Source organism: Danio rerio, chromosome 5 (genome assembly GCF_049306965.1).
Source record: "Danio rerio strain Tuebingen ecotype United States chromosome 5, GRCz12tu, whole genome shotgun sequence".
Lineage (NCBI taxonomy): Eukaryota > Metazoa > Chordata > Actinopteri > Cypriniformes > Danionidae > Danio > Danio rerio.
In genome coordinates this window covers 28738148-28758671 of record NC_133180.1, presented here as the reverse complement: position 1 = coordinate 28758671, position 20524 = coordinate 28738148, and the positions used below count along the sequence as shown (strand labels likewise).

At 34.4% G+C, this 20524-nt stretch overlaps 1 protein-coding gene across 1 annotated transcript; it reads left to right on the top strand.

Moving 5' to 3' along the window:
* The first annotated feature begins 849 nt into the window (after positions 1 to 849).
* zgc:110329 lies at positions 850 to 15911 on the top strand. Its single transcript, NM_001017802.1, is given in 8 exon segments — positions 850 to 1191; positions 6011 to 6196; positions 6300 to 6374; positions 6460 to 6555; positions 8427 to 8543; positions 11129 to 11179; positions 11593 to 11709; positions 14983 to 15911. Coding segments are annotated over 8 exon segments (1041 nt in total). The 5' UTR covers positions 850 to 1104; the 3' UTR covers positions 15295 to 15911.
* The last annotated feature ends 4613 nt before the right edge of the window (positions 15912 to 20524 follow it).

The window sequence follows — 20524 nt, the reverse complement described above, 5'->3', positions numbered from 1 at the left end:
TCACGCAAACGCAGGGAGAACTCACGCGAACGCAGGGAGAACATGCAAACTCCACACAGAAATGTTAACTGCTCGAACCAGCGACCTTCTTGCTGTGAGGCGACAGCACTACCTACTCCACTATATATATATGGGACATTCTACCAGAAATTTACATTTTCACTTAGAAAATGTGACAGAGCCTGACCTTTAAGCTTGTCCTCCTCAAAAAATCATACAAAAACAAGCATAAAATTATACAATTCAATTGAGCTGACAAGAACAGTGACTCAGTTTGTACATTTGTACAGTTTTTTAATAAAGAACAAAAATCCGAGAACCAAATCAATTACGTATTTCTTTACAGAACAACTCAGAAATCAACCATCAGTTCATTTTAGAAATTTTTTGGATGAAATATTTTTATTAACTGTATTTCTGTTTTTATTTTAGATACAGATAATGTACTAAAATAATAAAAAAAAACACTTAATAATATCACAGAATGGTATCGTTTTAGCACACATGGTTATAAAATACCATCTGCGCAACTAGAACTGAAAACTATTTACTCTCGAAAACGAAATGAAAATTGTTTTCTGATAATTAGCAAAGTAAAAATGAAAGAAAACAGATTGAAATAACAGATTTCTCTCATTTTAAAGAAACATTAAAATCTTATATGAAATATTTATTTCAGTCGAAAATTCACGTTAGTCACGTTTAAATTAATGTTTAATGATAGCCTATATCAAAACATTTTAAAATCTGGCACACCTATCTGATATATATATATATATATCGTTAAATGTGCGCTGGCCCTTTAAAATGTCTGTCCAGACTCCAGTGTGTTGTTGTTTGGCGTGGCGGAAGTGTGTTAGGATAAGAGTTACACCTTGGAGCTGCTGATGTGCTTGTCAAAATTTTTAAAAGAGGAGTCGACAGCTAAGCTGAGCACTTGACAGAACTGCTCATTATGCATTCAGTCGGGTCTTGTGGACTTTAAAACAGTCTAACGTCTCTTTAAGAACAAAGCCTCGTTGAGTCTAAGCAGCGTCGGCTAACATCTCCAATTAAATGAATGGAAAGCTCAAGCTAACTGAACTCAGTTAATTCTGTCTCACCATGCCGTCTTACGAAGAATGGAGGAAAACCATTCACTTCTATTATTTCCTTAAATTCTCTCTAAATGTCTATTCGATGCTGTTTTCGGTAAGTGTGCGTTTGAAGTGAAGGTTGTAGGTTACTAGCCTTGCTTTGTTTCTTCAGTGAAAAGCACGCGCTTGCTATGAATGTGTATGCTCACGTGTCTGTGCTGCTGAACGTATATATAGATTGTTGATACATGTTAAATCGAGTTTGGGGCGGTTACGGGATAATTTTGGCTTGAGTATTATTGCTAGGTCGTTCAAATTTATCAGCTGAGCTTTGTTGTTTAAGCAAGGAAACAGACAGGTGTCGCTAGCAGATTTAAAGGCGCAGGACGCTCTTGTTGTTGTGGAATAAATGTGCCACGGTGTGCTTATGTCAGTGAAGGGATTCTGCTTTACATTGGTCTTTCTATAAGATTGGTGGCCATTTATAATAATATTGAAATGATTTAGACGTAGTGCACATTTGTTTTCTGTCATTTCTCGATCATATAACAAATATATTGATAAGGGATCGATTCATAGGCATGTTTTGTAGAAAAGGCATGGTTAGAAATCTTATCTGCTAAAGATATTGATTGGTAATTGATATTTTTAATATGTCAGAATATTTATTTTGGAAAAATTTAATTATAAGATTATTTTGCTCAATTAAGATAAAATAAATAAAAATAATCGACATATTAATTTGAAGGGTTGGAAAGAATTAATTATTTAAGTAAGAAATATTTGCATAATTACTGTTCCCGGTAATTGCTTTATCATATATACCAAACTTGACAATTCTGGCATTGTTTGCTCTTCTTTCACATGTTTTAAACATATTTGTACCTCTTTCTTCCATTGAAAACAACACACACACACACACACACACATATATATATATATATATATATATATATATATATATATATATATATAAATAAATGAGCAATTCCATGCAAATGTCAACCTTGCCATTAAAAAAAAGTTTTCACCAAAATACCGAAACGGTTTTTACGTTTTTTTTTTTAGTTTTTTTTAAGTACTTTAGAAATACTCAATGTCCCTGTCGATGTTTTTAAACAATTTTATTTGATTTACCAAAGTCACATGAATGTCACAGTTATAAAATAAAATCAATCATTTTTTTTTTCTATAGTGCGTCAACTCTTATCCTTTTGATTAGCATTATTTTTGGGGGGTGTGCAGTTTAATTCATAGAATTTCTACAAAGTATGTTGTATACTGCAAACTTGCAGACTTTTTTTGGTCACATCCATAACGCATGCTTATTTTCCTCATTTAAGTACAAAGCATGTTTACAGATTGATATTTTTCTGATCCCGTACATGTGTGGTCAGTTGTTCTGGAAAATACCAGTAGCCATAGACATTCATGGTATTTTTATTTTTTTCTTTTGCTTTGGATGCCAATTATTACCAGTTTTCAACATTCTTCAAAATAGCTTCCTTTTTGTTTAACTGGAGAAGAAGCTTGTAAAGGTTTGAAAACATTTGAAGTCGAGTTAAATGATGAAGAAATTTTTATTTTGGGGTCTGCTATCTCTTTAACGTACAAATAATCATGGACTGATTATTATCAGAAATGATCATTAATAATGTTGCATCCCTAAACATATAAATATTTCATAAGAATTGATTCATTCATTTTCTTTTCGGCTTAGTCCCTTTATTAATCTGGGGTCGCCACAGCGGAATGAACCGCCAACTTATTCAGCATATGTTTTATGCAGCAGACGCCCTTCCTGCTGCAACCCAATACTGAGAAACATCCATACATACTCATTTACACACAAACACACACTCGCGCGCACACACACACTACAGTCAATTTAGCTTACCCAATTCACCTTTAGTGCATGTCTTTGGACTTGTGGGGGAATCCGGAGCACCCGGAGGAAACCCACGTAAACACGAGGAGAGCATGCAAACTTCGAACCAGCAACCTTCTTGCTGTTAGGCGATTGTGTTACCCACTGTGCCACCGTGCTGCCCCAGAATTGGTCATATATTGTGTAATGACCCCCAACAACTGGGATATATTTATTTATTTAGTCAAGGAACACTGTATTCTTCTTGAGTCGCTAGCAAGAGCATTATATTTCCTCACAGGAAATGCAATAAGTCAGTGCCTTATGGGAGTGTCTTTACTATTAGAGATTATGGAACATGATGATACAAGCAGAAAAGCCTCTCGGGATGCTCTTCAGACCTCCATCCGTCTTTTCTTCCCTTCTCTCCACTCTTAAACCTGACTCATAGCTTTTACACTTGCTTTTTCGAACATCACTAAAACACCCCCATCTCTGAACAGAAAGTAACGGAAGTAACCAGGAATTATCTGAAATTGACAGATGACAAAGTCCATCAGTCAGCAAGGCTTATTAAATTACCCTTCCAGGAAGAACAGTCAGGAAAGAAAATTGTAAATGAAGTGGTTTTAATTAGCATGCTTTGTACTAATATAGTCTTTTGTAGGGATACAAATTGACAAAGATGGCTACATCAATCTTATTTATGATTTGCGTCATTCTATTGACAGTGTGTGCATTTCAGCTTAGCATGTTTGTCATCTTATAAGGATTAATCTGAGGAACACAAATGATTTGGGTTTTTTTTGTCATATGAATGATCTGAAGGATTTTGTTTTAATGTCATTTTTTACATGCTTAATCCAGTTTTGTGAATGTAATGTTATGCTTGACTTGTGCTTTGAAACATTGATTTTAGTGTCCTCATGTCGCATGTCTAATCTAGTAGTGTAAACATAATTTTAATAATGATACACTGTGAGCCGGTTGAAAATCAATTAAAATTGTGACTATTTAAATGGGATATATGCACACAAACTTGTAATTTCAGTCAGCCAGCCCCAGGGCTTCCGGTGAATTGTCATCCCTTACAAAATCGCTGTTTAAGATCTGATTTCTTAAAAAACAAAACAAAAAAAAACGTGATCTTCACTACCTGGCTGAGATACGACATTAAGAGGGTATCAGACAAACTAAGAAGCATTGCGGTAAATGAGAATTGTCCACGCCATGTCTTTAAAATATGGAAATTAATTTTACCCCAGTGTTTTCAATGGAGTTTTTGCGCTAACCTGCTGCTAATGACGATGCCTGCATTTAAACGTCTTTAGTCTCTTTTTACACTTTCACAACTAAATAGATGCTTAAGTCTATTTAACTGATTATATTTGAATTACATTACATCATCAATGCTGTAAAAGGAACCTTATGAAATTGAAAATAGTCACATAAATTGTTCACCGGAAGTTCATTATTGGCTGAAAACAATAACAGTGCAGCCCGTTGGGATGTTAAAAGAGTCACAGAACTGCAGGGACAACTGTATTGTGTTTTTTGTGAACTTGCTTTACGTGGCCAGAAGGCCTGACACTTATGACTGTTGATTAATCCATCGACTAATTTGTCAATTATTCGACTCATTCAAATGATTCATTTTATACCAAAATCACTCATTTTACATTTTATTTAACTTTGACATTTAATGCTGTACTTTGAAGGAGTATAAATGTAAACAAGGCCTTGACAAAATGTAAAATGAATGCAGTAGCATAAAAACATGTTCTTAGTCTGAATGGCAGTACTGTATAATGTTCATTAAGTCATTTATGTTAATAGACATGCAATAAAATGTCTGTAGAATGGGCTGAAGTAAATTAATTAATTACAGAAGGCTACATCACATCTGCATATGAATGAATGGAGGAACAGATCAATATAACGTAACGGTTGGTTCTCAGTTCCAGCCCTTGTACCTCAGTGCTTTGCCTGCTTTTTGCTTTGCTTCTTACTGAGTGAACTGTTTTTATTGACAGGGTCTCGTTTATAAGAAACTTTTACTTCACCTCAAAATGTTAATTTGCGCTACACTACAAATTATGGCGTCTTCACACACAGATAAACATACTGGTGAAGTCTGAAATGATATACCTCTGTAATTAAATCAGATTTAATTCACATATTGCCCACTAAAATGCAGTTTGACTCAAATCAACTTGGCATTGGAGTAATGTCAAATTAGAACAAATGTCTGTACAAGAGAAGTACACAAAATGTGCAGAGCTGTAGCATTTCTCAAACACTCATTCACTCGACAGCACACTAACAACTTCACAAACAAAAGACAGCATTTCAAAGAGCTTCTCTTACTTCAAAAAGTTTTTAGAAACTTTATTGTCTGTAGATTTAAAAAGTTCAGATAGTTTACTTGACGACTTCTCTGGTGGTCCATCCTCCATAGTATCCCTTATATGTTTGCTCTTCAGGTGTTCATGCCTCATGTTTTTGCTGCTGCGAAATTATATATACTATAAAGCATTTCTGAGACCATTTTAAATGGTCTGATGCACATTCAGTTGAATTTTTGTTATTCTTTTTTTATTTTGATTCGTAATTTGTTTTAAAAAATCCAGTTTGTATATGAAATTTTATGTGTATTTTTAGTTTACTAATAAATGTGCGGCATGTGAGATATCATGAAAGGTTACTTGTTTAAATAGTCTTAACTAAGTTTTTCATAAATATTGTGAAAAAATTGTATCGTATTGATTGTATCAAATCGTGAGTTGAGTGTATCACTGCATTAACAAATGTAATCTAATAGTGTAGCCACGTTATTGCGTAGTTATGCATGACTTTGTTGTGCATTTTTCTTTTGTGTTTAATCTAATTATGTAAACCTTGATATGCATGACTGCGTAACAGTGCATTGTGCAGTGAAACATTGATTTTAACAACACATTTTTTTTTTTTATCTCATGTCCAATCTAATCATGTAAACGTAATGTTATGAAGTGACTTAATCTGATGTGTCTTGTAGAAATGTTTGACCAGACTCTTGTCCCCTCAGCTGCTCGGTCTGTGTGTGCTGTGTATCGGCGTGTATGCCGAAGTGGAGCGGCAGAAGAATCGCACCCTGGAGGGGGTGTTTTTGGCTCCCGCCGTGGTCCTCATACTGCTGGGTCTTGTCATGTTCACTGTGTCTGTGATTGGAATGGTGGGTTCCCTCAGGGACAACAAGACTCTGCTGCACATGGTGAGTGCGCATCTGTATTGTGTGTGTTTATTCAGGAGAAATCTTGTACCATGTTACCGGTGGGCTGTTTGCACTGTGACGCAATGTAAGTTTTTCTCTGCAGTTTCTTTGCGTTCTGTGTGTCTTGCTGGCTCTCCAGGCGATAGCCCTCATCATTGCTCTGATCTTTGAAAAGACGGTAAGCTGCAAGGAACATTGAGAGTAGAAGGATTGGTGTGTTGTACAGTTTGTTGGTAATGAGTTTGATTTTTCTCTCTCTTTAGACAATCAAATTGTTTCAGAACAGCATACGGGAGGGAATCAAGCACTACTACGATGACTTAGACTTCAAAAATATATTGGATTATGTGCAAGAGAAGGTTGTTTACTTATTTAATTTTTATTATTACGAAACTTAAGTGAATTATACACCTACTCTAATAGGGTCTGTGTCAAGTCAGAGATAAATTATATGTATTTTCCACCAAGAACATGTTTGTGTGTGTACACTCCAGCTAAATCTTGTTTTTAGTTCACCTTTTACTGCTTAACCTTTTTTTGCTTTAAGTGCTTAATGTATGGGATTTGTCTGTATTCTGTATGTGTGTGGTAGAAAATAACAGCTACGAAAGTGTTGCACATTCTTTGTAGGAAAATGCAAACAAGCCCATATAAAATGTAGAAAAATCCAGATGGTTAAAATAAAAAAAAAAAAAAACAGAATATTTAGAGCCAGACCTGCTCTCTTTAGTAACCTCATTATCTGTATTGCTTTACAAGTTAAGCTTAAACAACTAAAAAGTCTAAAAATACCTTTAATAATATGTGGACAAGGCAACACTTCAAGTGTATGTTTTGCAAACCAGACACAAACAAAATGCGTTGCCTCTGTCGACAATATTTTATTTAAAATTGCAGAAGTATATGTAACAACTCCTTTGACTTAGTAATATTACTTCAGGATAGCAGATACCAAAGACACTGTTGCTATGACCATGCTGTCAGTTATTGCAATTTTGGAGAAAAAAAAATTATGTTTCACACACATTATCTCTTGTATTTAAAATAGGATGTCAATCCTGAAACTTTGTGCTGTGTATATGGCCATAGCTTGTGTTAATTATAGTCATTTTTGAGCATCTTAACTGAATTTTCTTATTAACTGTATTAAGGCTTAACAATACTGTATATAGTTTTTGTGTATCGCAGCAATAGTCACATTGCAGGATTAGATTTTTTATTAAAGGTTAAAACATAAATATATTATTATTTTTTTAATTATCTATGCAATAATGTCCATGTTATTTTGCATTTGATTGTTCAAATACTGTAGGACTCCCTGGAAAAGCATAAAGCTCTGCTTATTTATTTATATTTGCCTGTGATTTATGCGGATGGGCTGTATAGGAATATACTTGAAAATCCTATTTGATCTAAATGGATAAAATATTTCTAAATAAACCTATAAAATCAATTGTTCAAATTGTATTCATATCATATATATATATATATATATATATATATATATATATATATATATATATATATATATATATATATATATATATATATATATATATATATAAATAAATAAATAAATAAATAAATATATATATATTTTTTTATTTATTTATCTATTTATTTATAGAGAGAGAGAGAGAGAGAGAGAGAGAGATTTTTTCTAAAATCATGCAGCCCTATACTGTATGTTATTACATTATCTTAATTAGTTTTCTATGTTTATAAATGAATACACTTCAATTTTTTTAAAGGAAAATATTCATTTTATTCAAAAATAACTTGATTAAAATTGACAATCAAGTCAATAATGCTATTGCAAAAAATGTCTAATAATAAATATATTATTTCTCCCCTCTCTGTACATCACTGCAAATAAATGTAGCACTAGCACATTTAAATGAATTAATAATTAATAAGCAGTGCAGCCAAGTTAATTTTTAATAAAGTTAATCATATAATAATAAATGCTAAATGAGCAGCAAATCAGCAGTGACACAGTATTGGAATAATAACTGCGGAAAATAATAATTATTTTTATTTTTATTATTATTATCATCATCATAATAGCCGTTATTAAAGTTGTTTTAATAATATTTTGTATGAAACATTTGAGGATTTTTTGGTATGATATTATTCTTCTTGTTATTTATTATGAACATTTCACTCAAAGTAATTATTAAAATCCCTTATTGTCCCATGCTTTAACATGCTTTCTGTTTGACCTGTCCAGTTTTCTTGTTGTGGAGGAGACGAGTACAAGGATTGGGAAGTAAACCAGTACCACCTCTGCGATGGCAAGAGTCCTTTGGCCTGTGGCGTTCCTTACACCTGCTGCATCCGTCAAAGTGTTAGTCATTCCCTGCACTTCTCCCGCTCATGAGACTTAAATCAGCACAAATGTCGCCTCTCTACACACAGGTCTGATGAGCAAAAGCCTGCGTCACAGGGTGTTTTTGATGATTTTGCCAGTAATCTTTTTCGCCAAAGAGAAGTTTTTAGAGTGGAGTCAGTCTGACCCACAGGTCTGCAAGGGCAGAAAGCTGATTTTTTTTTTTTTAAGTGGTCGGTTTAGAGAGCTTTCTAGTAAATGCAGTTCTCCATGAGTCAGTGCATCATGACAGATTTAATTTGGCTTGCCTTTGCTGCATAGAGTCTCCTGTACCACTTGCTCTCTCTTTTTGCCTCTCTTTCTGAGTTAATGAATGTTGATTGGGCCCTAATGCACTGTTCTTCTATTGGTATGACAGCTCACTATGCCTTTACAGGCTACAAACGAGACACCACCAACATGATCAAAGCTTCCTTAGAATATTCTTCACATTATGATTGATCTTTTTCAGGTCTTGTTCTAGGTAATATGTATTGGCCTGTGTGAGACTATTGTCTATATTTAGCCTAATATAAGACAGATTAATGGTAACATAATCTGTTTCAAATACTTGAATTTTGATTCAAAATATTTGGTAACACTTTAGGTTAGAAATTCACAACTCATGCTGATAATTACCTGCCTATTATTAATATACACTCAAGGGCCACATTATTAGGTACACATTACTTGTACTTGATTTGAGCCCTATTGTCTTCAGAACTGCCTTAATTCTTCATGGCATAGATTTAACAAGGTATTGGAAATTGGAAATGAAGATTTTGGTCCATATTGACTTGATAGCATCTAGCAGTTGCTGCAGATTTGTTGGCGGCACATCCATGATGTGAATCTCCCTTTCCATCACATCCCAAAGGTGCACTATTGGGTTGAAATCTGGTGACTGTGGAGGCCATTTGAGTACAGTGAACTCATTGTCATGTTCAAGAAACCTGTCTGAGAAGATTTATGACGCTTAATGACATGAAGCCTTATTCTGCTAGAAGTAGCCATCAGAAGATGGGTACGCTGTGGTTATAAAGGGATGGACATGGTCAGCAGTAATACTCAGGTAGGCTGCGGCGTTGCCAAGAAAATATCCCCCACACCATTACACCCCCATTACCAGCCTGAACAGTTGATACAAATCAGGATGGATGCATGTATTCTTGTTGTTGTCACCAAATTCTGCTCCTATCATCCGAATGTCACAGCAGAAATCAAGACTCGTAAGATCAGGCAACATTTTTTCAATAAACTATTGTCCAATTTTGGTGAGCCTGTTCAAATTGTAGCCTCAGTTTTCTGTTTTTAGCTGACTGGAGTGGCACCCGGTGTAGTCTTCTGCTGCTGTAGCCCATCCACCTCTAGGTTCGAAGTGTTCGAACCAGTCTGGCCATTCTTCTCTGACCTCTGGCATCAACAAGGCATTTGTGCCCACTGAACTGCATCTCACTAGATATTTTCACTTTTTTGGACCATTCTCTGTAAACACTACAGATAATTGTGCATGAAAATCCCAGTAGATCAGCAGTTTCTGAAATACTTAGACCAGCCCATCAGGCACCAACAACCATGGCACATTCAAAGTCACTTAAATCACTTTTATTCCCCATTCTGATGCTCTGTTTGAACTGCAGCAGATCGCCTTGATAATGTCTGCATGTCTAAATGCATTGAGTTCCTGCCATGTGATTGGCTGATTAGAAATTTGTGTTAACGAGCAGTTGGACAGGTGTACCTAATAAAGTGGCCGGTGAGTGTATTAAATGTTCATTAGTAGTTATAAAGTACGATTCTGATTCTGCATTCCTTATCCTACACAAAACCTAAACCCAATTTCTAACTTAATAACTATTAATTAACAGCTAATTAGTAATTTATTAAGCAAGTAATGCTAGTTACTGGTTTGCTAATATCATGAATTGTGACCTAAACTAAAGTTTTACCAAATATTCTTATCATTTCTTATGTAATGACACACAAAAAACTATAGCTCATTTAGCCATAATTTTTGTTTAGTTTTATTGAGCTAGGTTTTAAAAATATTGCTTACAAACACAGCAAATTTGTTTTAAAAGGTGTAATGTTTACTTACTGATTGCTGAAATAGTGGTCTGATCATTAAAAGTCAATGCCTTTTAAATTTTAGAGCTTTCATCACATGTGGATTAAAATACATATAACTTTTCTATTTCACACCTCATTATCTTATGTGTAAGCTGATACCGAATAATCATTTTCTTTTTTAGATACTAGAGGTGAAATGTCAGATGGTATGAAAGGAATTGGAGTAGGCTTGTGGGGAGCAGACATGTTTATTTGTAATGTGATTAGATGTTCTGCCTGCTCATCAGTCTTATTCTAGATTCCATCACTGCATTCGTTTTTCTATAATCATATAGTGACAATGAAAAACGCCATGTCTCAAGACCATTTTACGATGATGTTGGTCTTGTCTTAAGATATTTCGGGGAAAGGACAGTTTGGCAATTTTAGGTCATTGTCTATGGCGGTTATGGTTCTGGGTTTTGTAATAAGTCCTGTGTTTTCATTTCTCTCAGGTGGGAGAAGTTGTGAACACCCTTTGTGGCTACAAAACGCTCCATCAGCAGGTAAGTGGAATGTCTGAGCATTCGTTTTTATGGTCCACATTCATCCAATGGCCTTCAACCAGCCGTTACTGACTGCTGACTGACTGACTCATTTCACGTAATACTCGCTTTCACATCCAGTGATGCATTTGGAAAGAATGTTTTGCCGGACATTGACGCGTGAAATCCTATCTAAAGGAGGAACAGTGACAGGGAAAAAAAAACCTCCGATAGCCTTTTCCACAGCAATCATCTATAATGGTGGCTTGTTTGTTCCATAGACAAAAACTAAGCAAAGCCATTAAGAGCGCCGCCTCCATTATGCCATTATGATGGACTCGAGTTGTGATATTTTAACCTTGTTCCCGTCATAGAATCAGCGCTACCTGGCACCTGTGGTGAATGTGATTTCTTTCTCTTGCTCTTTATTACAGCGTGAAGCTTTAGATGGTGTAATTCACGTGCGTGGCTGTATCCATGCTGTGAACCTCTGGATGGGAGACAACATCGGGGCTACTATTGGCATCTGCTGCGCGGTCGGACTGCCACAGGTCTTGTGATCATCTTTCTCTATGTGTGCTTCTTGTTTATTACTGCTATCGTTTTTTTATCCTGAAATTTCTGTTTTTCTGTTCTTTTATTTATCTCCCTTGGCATTCCACATTTCCATTTTGATTGCCTGCTACCTATTCTGTTTGACTCGTCCCTCATTAGAGAGTCCTCGGCCAAACAGTAAATTATAGAAATTGGGCATCTGCACTGACCAGATGCAAATGCCCTAAGAGAGGTGCATGACACTCAGAGAAGCTGGTGCCCAGTTAAAGGCCAAACTTGAAAACCTTAAAACATTGATGGTTTATCATCTCTCTTTTTCTCAAGTTGCTTTTATTGGTGTGACATTTTTTACAGTATTGTACAGTACAATATATATATATATATATATATATATATATATATATATATATATATATATATATATATATATATAATCTGTAATGTATTTACATCAATTGAATAAAATATACAATATATTTACTTAATTTATTTAAAACATTGGGAGTATATCATCCCTATCTCTCAAGTTCAAGTTGCTTTTATTGGCGTGGCACTTTGTACAGTATTGCTAAAGCATTTTAGATTGGTATAAAATGTGTAATACACAAACTAGTTACTTTATTAGATACACTGTCCAACTGCTTGTTAATGGAAGCTTCTAATCAGCCAATTACATGGCGAAACTCAATGCATTTAGCCATGTAGACATGGTCAAGACAATCTGCTGCAGCTCAACCCGAGCTTCAGAATGGGGAAGAAAGGTGATGGGTGACATGAACGTGGCATGGTTGTTGGTGCCTGATGTGCTGGTCAGAGTATTTCAGAAACAAAAAAGAGAAAATATATCTAGTCAGTGTCACAAATTCTTTGTTGATGCCAGAGGTCAGAGGAGAATGACTAGACTGGTTCGAGATGATAAAAAGGCAACAATAACTCAAATAAGAGCATCTCTGAACACACAACATGTTTAACCTAGAGACGGATGGGCTACAGCAGCAGAAGACCCCACCAGGTGCCACTCCTGTCAGCTAAGAACAGGAAACTTTTGGACGATAGATGATTGGAAAAATGTTGCCTAGTCTGATGAGTCGATTTCTGCTGCGACATTCAGATGGTAGGGTCAGAATTTGGCATCAACAACAAAAAAGCATGGATCCATCCTGTGTTGTATCAGCAGTTCAGGCTGGTAGTGGTGGTGTAATGGTGTAGGGGATATTTTCTTGGCACACTTTTGGCCCATTAGTACCAATTGAGCATTGCGTCAAGGCCACAGACTACCTGAGTATTGCTGACCATGTCCATCCCTTCTTGACTACAGTGTACCCATCTTCTGAAGGCTACTTCCAGCAGGATAACGCGCCATGTCATTAAGCGCGAATCATCTCACACTGGTTTCTTGAAGATGACTCAATTCAGTTTACTGTACTCAAACCTCCACAGTCACCACAACTCAATTCAATAGAGCACCTTTGGGATGTGGTGGAATGGGAGATTCACATCATGGTTGTGATGCCAGCAAATCTGCAGCAACTGCGTGATGCTAGCATGTCAACATGGACCAATATCTCTAAGGAATATTTCCAGTACCTTGTTGATTTTATGCCACAAATGATTAAGGTTGTTCTGAAGGTGAAAGGGGGTCCAATGCAGTATTAGTAAGGTGTACCTAATTAAGTGGCCAGTGAGTGTATATTTACATAATCAAATAAAAAAAATATACAATTAAAGAGAACAAACAAGAAAAAATGAGAACAAAAACAGATAATACCTTCAATAATTACATTAGTAATAACAAGACTAAAAAGTGTTGATTGTTTAAATAAGGCAAATAATTTAGTTGATTGATTAACTATGTCTTATGTTGTGTATGTTGTACATATATTATTCAGACATTTTAGACGTCTTTTCTCTCTCTGAGGGAAGAGGTCACATTAAATGCAGCCGCATGGCTCTGCTGCCCCATTCCTCCATTAATGCATTAATCCTCTAATTAGAGCAGAGGAACAGTCCACTTACACAGACATGATGGAATATGTGACGAAGCACCTTTCTAGTAAATCACGGTTGCATTAGGGATTGCTTCTGTATGTCCGCAATGTTAAATGTTGTATAATATGCTTTCATTTAGAGAAGAATTGAAAAGGCTCGACTGGTTCTGAGACTTGGAGAATTAAATTGAATATGCTCTGAAATCGCATGCAGAGGCTTTTAAAAATTCATTTGAATACATTACAGATGATATAAAATAATTTTTTTCTGAAAGCAGTGAAGGATCTCTCAACCATCCGTTGTGCTGCTATTTTAAATTAGGAAAAAAAACAAACAAATAAAAATAGCCCCTTTGCCGTTTTTTAAAATCAGTGTTATCTGTAGAGTATTTTAAGCTCCTTTTTGTGGAAATGTGAGAGAACGCATATCTCTTTGCATATTCACAATTTATTTTATTATCATAAACACAACATTTCTTGATTTTGATGTTTTGTTAAATGTGACTTATTTTTATGATGACTATTTAATATATTGTATATTATTTAACGATTAGCTGTTTATTTTTTAGAAATAATTGCTTCCGTGTAATTGCTTCAGTCATCAGTTTTAAATGATTTTTCATAAATAATTCATATACAGTACTGTAGATTCAATGCTTAATAAACTTTTAAAAGTTTAAAAATCAATTATAAAAAAAATTAAGGCCCTAAAAGGTATTAAAAAGTCTTAATCGAGTTTTTACGAGGTCTTAAATTTTGATTAAGTGTTGTCCAAAGTGTTTGACCCCAAAAAAGCATAAATATATTTATTTTCCTCCTAATATTAACAACGGCGTTATAAATCCACGTGATTGGTTCGGGCAGGGGCATGTCCGGCCAAGCTCCTCCGTCCGGGTGATGTCACGTAATTTGCGACAAACGCAGGAAGGTGATTTGATGCCATAGAGCGGAACAGATGGCAAAATGGGAATGTAAGTTTGCGTACTCCTGGTTGGAGAAAGACGAGTTTAAACAGCCGCTGAAGCCTGTCGCTGAAAACAACCGTATATTTTTCAAGCTTTGTTTCTTCTGAGCTTATCTGATCTCTGTTGCATGGTTGATCTCTAAAAATATTCTCAGAAGATCTTTAAAAATTCTTAAAGTATTGAAATTATCATTAGGGTTCCTGCATATACCCTGGAACCACATTTATGTTAAAAATAACTAATATATTTATTTATTTATTTATTTATTTATTAATTTGTCATTTATCTTTCTGTTTTATTGTGCTTTTTCTTTTAGCTTCTTGGTATTCTCCTGAGCTGTGTCTTCTGGAATCTTTTGGTGGAGATGAGCGAGTCTCAAGACATGGTGGACTTTAAGTTCCTGAAACGTGCTGGTTATAAGTACAGCGAGCTGGACCTTTCAGGTGCCGGATGGTGTATGTGTTTACCTCGTGAAGAAGGGTATCTCCCTGTACCTGTAGGAGAGCCTGACACCTGGGCTCCAGATCCCATCCCGTACTACCAGGAGCAAGAGTTCACCCATTCCCAACTGGAGAGCAAAGGACCACATTCAGGTATGGGAATGGATGAAGTGGACAATCGAGCTTAAGAACCACAAAGAAAACTGTATATAAACAAGTGTGCCGTTTCACACTGTGAAAACGTGAAAAAGTGAGTTGGTTGCACTACATGTTGAAAATGTTTTAGGCATGAAAAAAGAGAGTTTTGTATAAAATATTCAATGCTGGAAGGAATCAAGTTAGGAATCTTGGTAACACTTTATAATAACTACACATTATGAACAATTTGTTAAGCATTAGCAAATTAGCAAATTAATAGACGTTAGGAAGCAGTTTATAAATACAGCTACAAAGGCTGTATTCTAGACTTAGTAGCACATGTATAATGTGCTTAATGATTGTGTTTTCATTCTTTAATGATTAATTTTTCATTACTAAATTAAATATTATTTACAAACCATGATTTTTAGAATAGTTGGTGGATTTTATTAGATCATTCAGAATGCGTAAGTAAATGATTTATAAACTTTTCAAGTTAACATTTTATATATCTTATTATTCAAACATTTATTAATAGTTACTTTGTGTGTTAATGAATGCTTTATTAACTCAAGTTTTGTGACCTAATCAAAAGTAAGGACTATTTATGCTTTAAAAAACCCATATAAATGACAATTAAAGGCTCAATTATATTCAGGCAAAAAAAGAAAATAAACTACTTTATTAATTTCTATTCATTTCAAGATACACAAATGAAACTGCATCAAATGAACGTTAAATCTTTGCAATCTTATGTAAAATATCATAATAAAAATCATAATATATTGTTAAATTATTATATTGTTAATGTTTTATCAAATTTTAGGTTATATTTTGACACTCCTGTTATTCAGCAATGTTTAAACTTTACAGTAATTTTATTTTTTATATAAGATTGCAAAGATTTAATGTTTATTTGATGCTAAGGCTTTGTTTTTGTTATTTAAATGGGATTTATAAAGCATAAATAGTATAAAGCATAAATACTTAATACTTTAGATCAGGTCCCAAAACTGAATGAAGTTGAGTTAATAAAGCATTTATTAGCATGCAAATAACTATTAATATGTGCCTGAATAATAAGATGTATAAATGCTAATTTGAATAGTTTATTAATCATTTACTTGCGCATTCGGAATGCTCTTAAAAAAACACCAACAATTCTTAAATAAATGGTTTGTAAATAATGCCATACTTAATTTAGAAATGAAAAATTATTGTTCAAAACGTCATGATTCGCACAAATAATTGCTTCAAACTGTTTTTATTTTACATTCTTCAGGTGATAGAAAACACAAACATTTCGGCACAATGCCTTCCTCAGTGTGTGATACAATCCTCTTACTCCACTCTTTTGTGCCACAATCACATTGCATCATTAGTTAGATGGCCACTCGATGATTAAAAAACAAATTTTCTTTTTAATATACCATAATTAACCACACAAAAAATATTACCTTCACCTTCAAAAACATTATTTCGCAGGAAAATAGTGTATCAATTATCATCATTCACTTATTTATGTCTACATCAATAAAATTCTGACAGTCCAAAACATTAAAAAATACATTTTCATCTAATTATTTGTATCATTACATGTTCAAAATCATATCATATTAATGTAATTAGTGAAAAGTAATGAAATATTAACCATTAATAAAGTACGAAAACGCAATTATTAAGCAAATTATACAAGTGCGTTTAAGTCTGGAATTTAACATTTGTAGCTGTATTTATAAACTGATTGCTAACGTCTATTAATGTAGAGTTTGTTTAACAAATAATCAAGTAACTTTGCTAATGCTTATTAAAAATAATTCACAGTGTGTAGTTATTAAAAAGTGTGACCGGAATCTCTATAGACGTGTTTTACAAGCGTATCTCTTGAAATGCCGTTCACACAGTCAGTTGTTTTTCACCATTTTAATTATTACTGTCTTGTATAGTTTTAGAGTTTGACTTGCTCGTGCTGTAATTTAACACTTTATAAGGTCGATAGAAATGATTCTATGAATTGTTGGCAATCATTTATAATTTTTTATGGTTTTTTTTATATGTAATTGAGGTATATATTGCAATGAATTCAGGGAAATTGTTAGCTTTGGAATTTGTTAGACTATCAATGTTAAAAGTAGCAGATGAAGCTGGACATTCATCTCTTGTAGCTCCACTGTTTCTGAATCGTTTTATATGCATATTTTAAATTGTTTTTATATTACTCTACTTTCATCAAACACACTTTCGGAAAAGGGACAAATGTGGATCTTCAAATTTGTTTTTAAAGTATGTGTGGTTTGTGTAATGAATTCTTCACAGCCACGACTTAAGTAATTGGAATTATTTATTAAGGTGTTTGCCTTAGGTAACTTTTTTCTTTCATTGAGTACCTCGGGCTATTCTGGAATAGCCTAAATTGACTTGAAGTTAATTTGTTGGTAAGATTTCGTCAAACAACAGGGAGCCTTGGCCTTGTGTTAAGCACTATTTAAAGTTTGTCTTCCAGTGTTTGTAATTAACATTTACTTGTCAGAAAGTGCTGTTTTAATTGTGTAGCTCATGTTATCTTCATTAGGTGTGTGATTAAGAAAGAAAGTTTTGCCATTTAATGTCTCATTTTTGTAATAATTTTGAAAATACCTCACTTTGCTAATAGACCTCTCAAAGACATTGCTAAAGATGTACTACTGCACTCCAGCTAATTCAGCTCTGGGTTTGTAGCAGCATTAATGTGACTTTAAATAAAATTGGCTTGAAATGACCTTTTAAATATGTCTTTCGGGTTAATTCTGCATTGTTGAATAAATCATTAAAGCCTCTCAAAGTGTTTCAGAAGTGTCTCAATGTGAAGCAGTGCAAACCACGAGGAACTAGGCTTGTGGATTCTTGGAAACTGGTTTTGTAAACCCTTGAACGCAAGGCATTTTCTAGTGCGTAATTACATGTTTAAGTTGTTCTGCCAAGTGAATGTCCTATAATGACTTCCTAGCGGTTCTGTCAATTGTATCGCTGGTTCTATAATGCTAATGTATTTTTCAGAGAACTCAAATTGCTCTGGTTGAAGCTTGGTGAATTAGGGAGTCTTATTGATGCTGCTATCCGTGCATCATTATTATAGACCAGACACATTAATTCCAGTGCAGGGCGATTTATCTTCAACCTCTCTTTCCATTATTTCCTCAATATTCTCCCCACTTTCCCTTCATGGTGATGGCCATCAAGAGGCGGCATGTGGAATAATTATACTCGGCGTCTCAATGGGAAGAAATGAACTGCAGCACCGAAAATAACACTTCGCTCACTGAGAGCAGGGAACAAAATGCATCCACAGTGGCTTAATTGTGATAATAATAACCGCATTAATAACAGTAATTAACAATTGTAGACTTGAGGGATGCTCAAGCTCGAGTATTCAGTTCTATCAGATGAATGAGCACATCAGAAAAGGATGAAGTGATGCACTGCAGATTATCGAGTAGAGGTTCCTTCCCAAATGAATATGGAAAACTGGTGGAAGTCAAATCTAATCATTCAGGGTATGAGAAAGATCCGTTGTTTATGGAATAAGTTGTTGTATTTAGTACTCATTTCAGCAAGAGTGATACGATGAGATCTGAAAAATATTGTTTTGTCTCCTCTCTAGAATTCAATCTGACATTTAATATTCTATAATTTGACTTCTTGATGGATAGGAATGACCCAAATATCAACATTGTCAAAAAAGTAATTATTATGCAGCTATCTGAAATTGTACTACTGGATTAAAAAGCCAGAGCTGTTTGTTTTGCATCTAATCAAGGGGGAATACGGCTCATTCCATCTGCAGTTTGGAATCCTGTGTCTTTTATCTAAGTAATGAACCCAGCGCATCTCTCTCTGTGGGGATTGGGAATCACAGCAGGCAATTCAAGGAGATAAGTGTTAGAACTACAATAGGGATTTGGTTTCAGTTAAAGAGCGGATGAGGATTTATCAGGGGTGAACTGAGACCGACGTTTTCGAAATGTGCACCTTAGTCGTGAAGAGAACACGCATAATGCTAAAAGCTATGGGAGTTTCTAGTGATGTTGATCATGAAGTGGCTTTAAGGCTAGAGAAGATCCCAAGGTGGTTGTAAAACAAATGCCCATGTTGACTGCAGATGTTTTTGACCATGTGGTGAAGTCTTTAGAAACATTGGCAATTTCACAGCTTCTGGCATTGCTTGACCCAAGGCTGATGCCAGGAAATTTGGGCATATATATATATATATATATATATATATATGTATATATATATATATATATATATATATATATATATATATATATATATATATATATATATATATATATATATATATATATATATATATATATATTTAGTGTAATGAGAAAAAAGGAAATGTTCTTAATTGGCAGATATCTGAAGATAAAGAATAATCTTATATATACTAGTGCTGCACAATTAATCAAGGACAATTTTTGTTCGCATTTTGTCCATAAAGCTGATTCTGTAATCAGCTGTGAATGTTCAGTACCTGCTATTTAAATGGAGCAGTGTTTACTACATTCATTCATTCATTCGTTTTCTTTTTGGCTTAGTCGCTTTATTAATCTGGGGTCGCCACAGCGGAATGAACTTATCCAGCATATGTTTTAAACAGCGGATACCCTTCCAGCTGCAACTCATCTCTGGGAAAGTGTTTACTAGATGTAACTGTAAGTCAATGACAAGCTTCACAGAAATCGGAGCTATTCTGTAATCAAAAATAATCATATGACAGTTGTTTGCATAATTTCTTAGTGATCGACAGCATTGTGTTTTTGCTACATCTTAAAGCAAGACGATACCATATTTAATAACATGTTTGTTTTTTTGCTCTAAATTCACCTCATAACAGTCGAGTGTGTGAAATGAATCCTTCTGTGAGATGATTCTGTAGTCGAGTCATTTTTTGTTATTATTTTTATTTATTTATTATATATATATTTTTTGTCATGTTAAAGCAAAAGCAATTAAAGCCATAATATTATTTCAGATAGTGGACCATTCCAGCAAATAAGGCAGGAGAGTAGTGGTAGAATGCTGGTAAAATTTAAACTAATTAAGTTGAATTTAATGTAAATGTCACTGTTGAAGTTAATTTCAGTTTAGTACAAATGTTACTAATGAAGGCTGATCAACTAAAGAGCAACTCCATCAAAGCACAGCTCCTCCAGAACCAACAAAGCTAGATGGAGGTGACTGGCAAGGAACCAAAACTCACCAATTTATGGAAGTGAAGAACAAACCTTGGGAGAA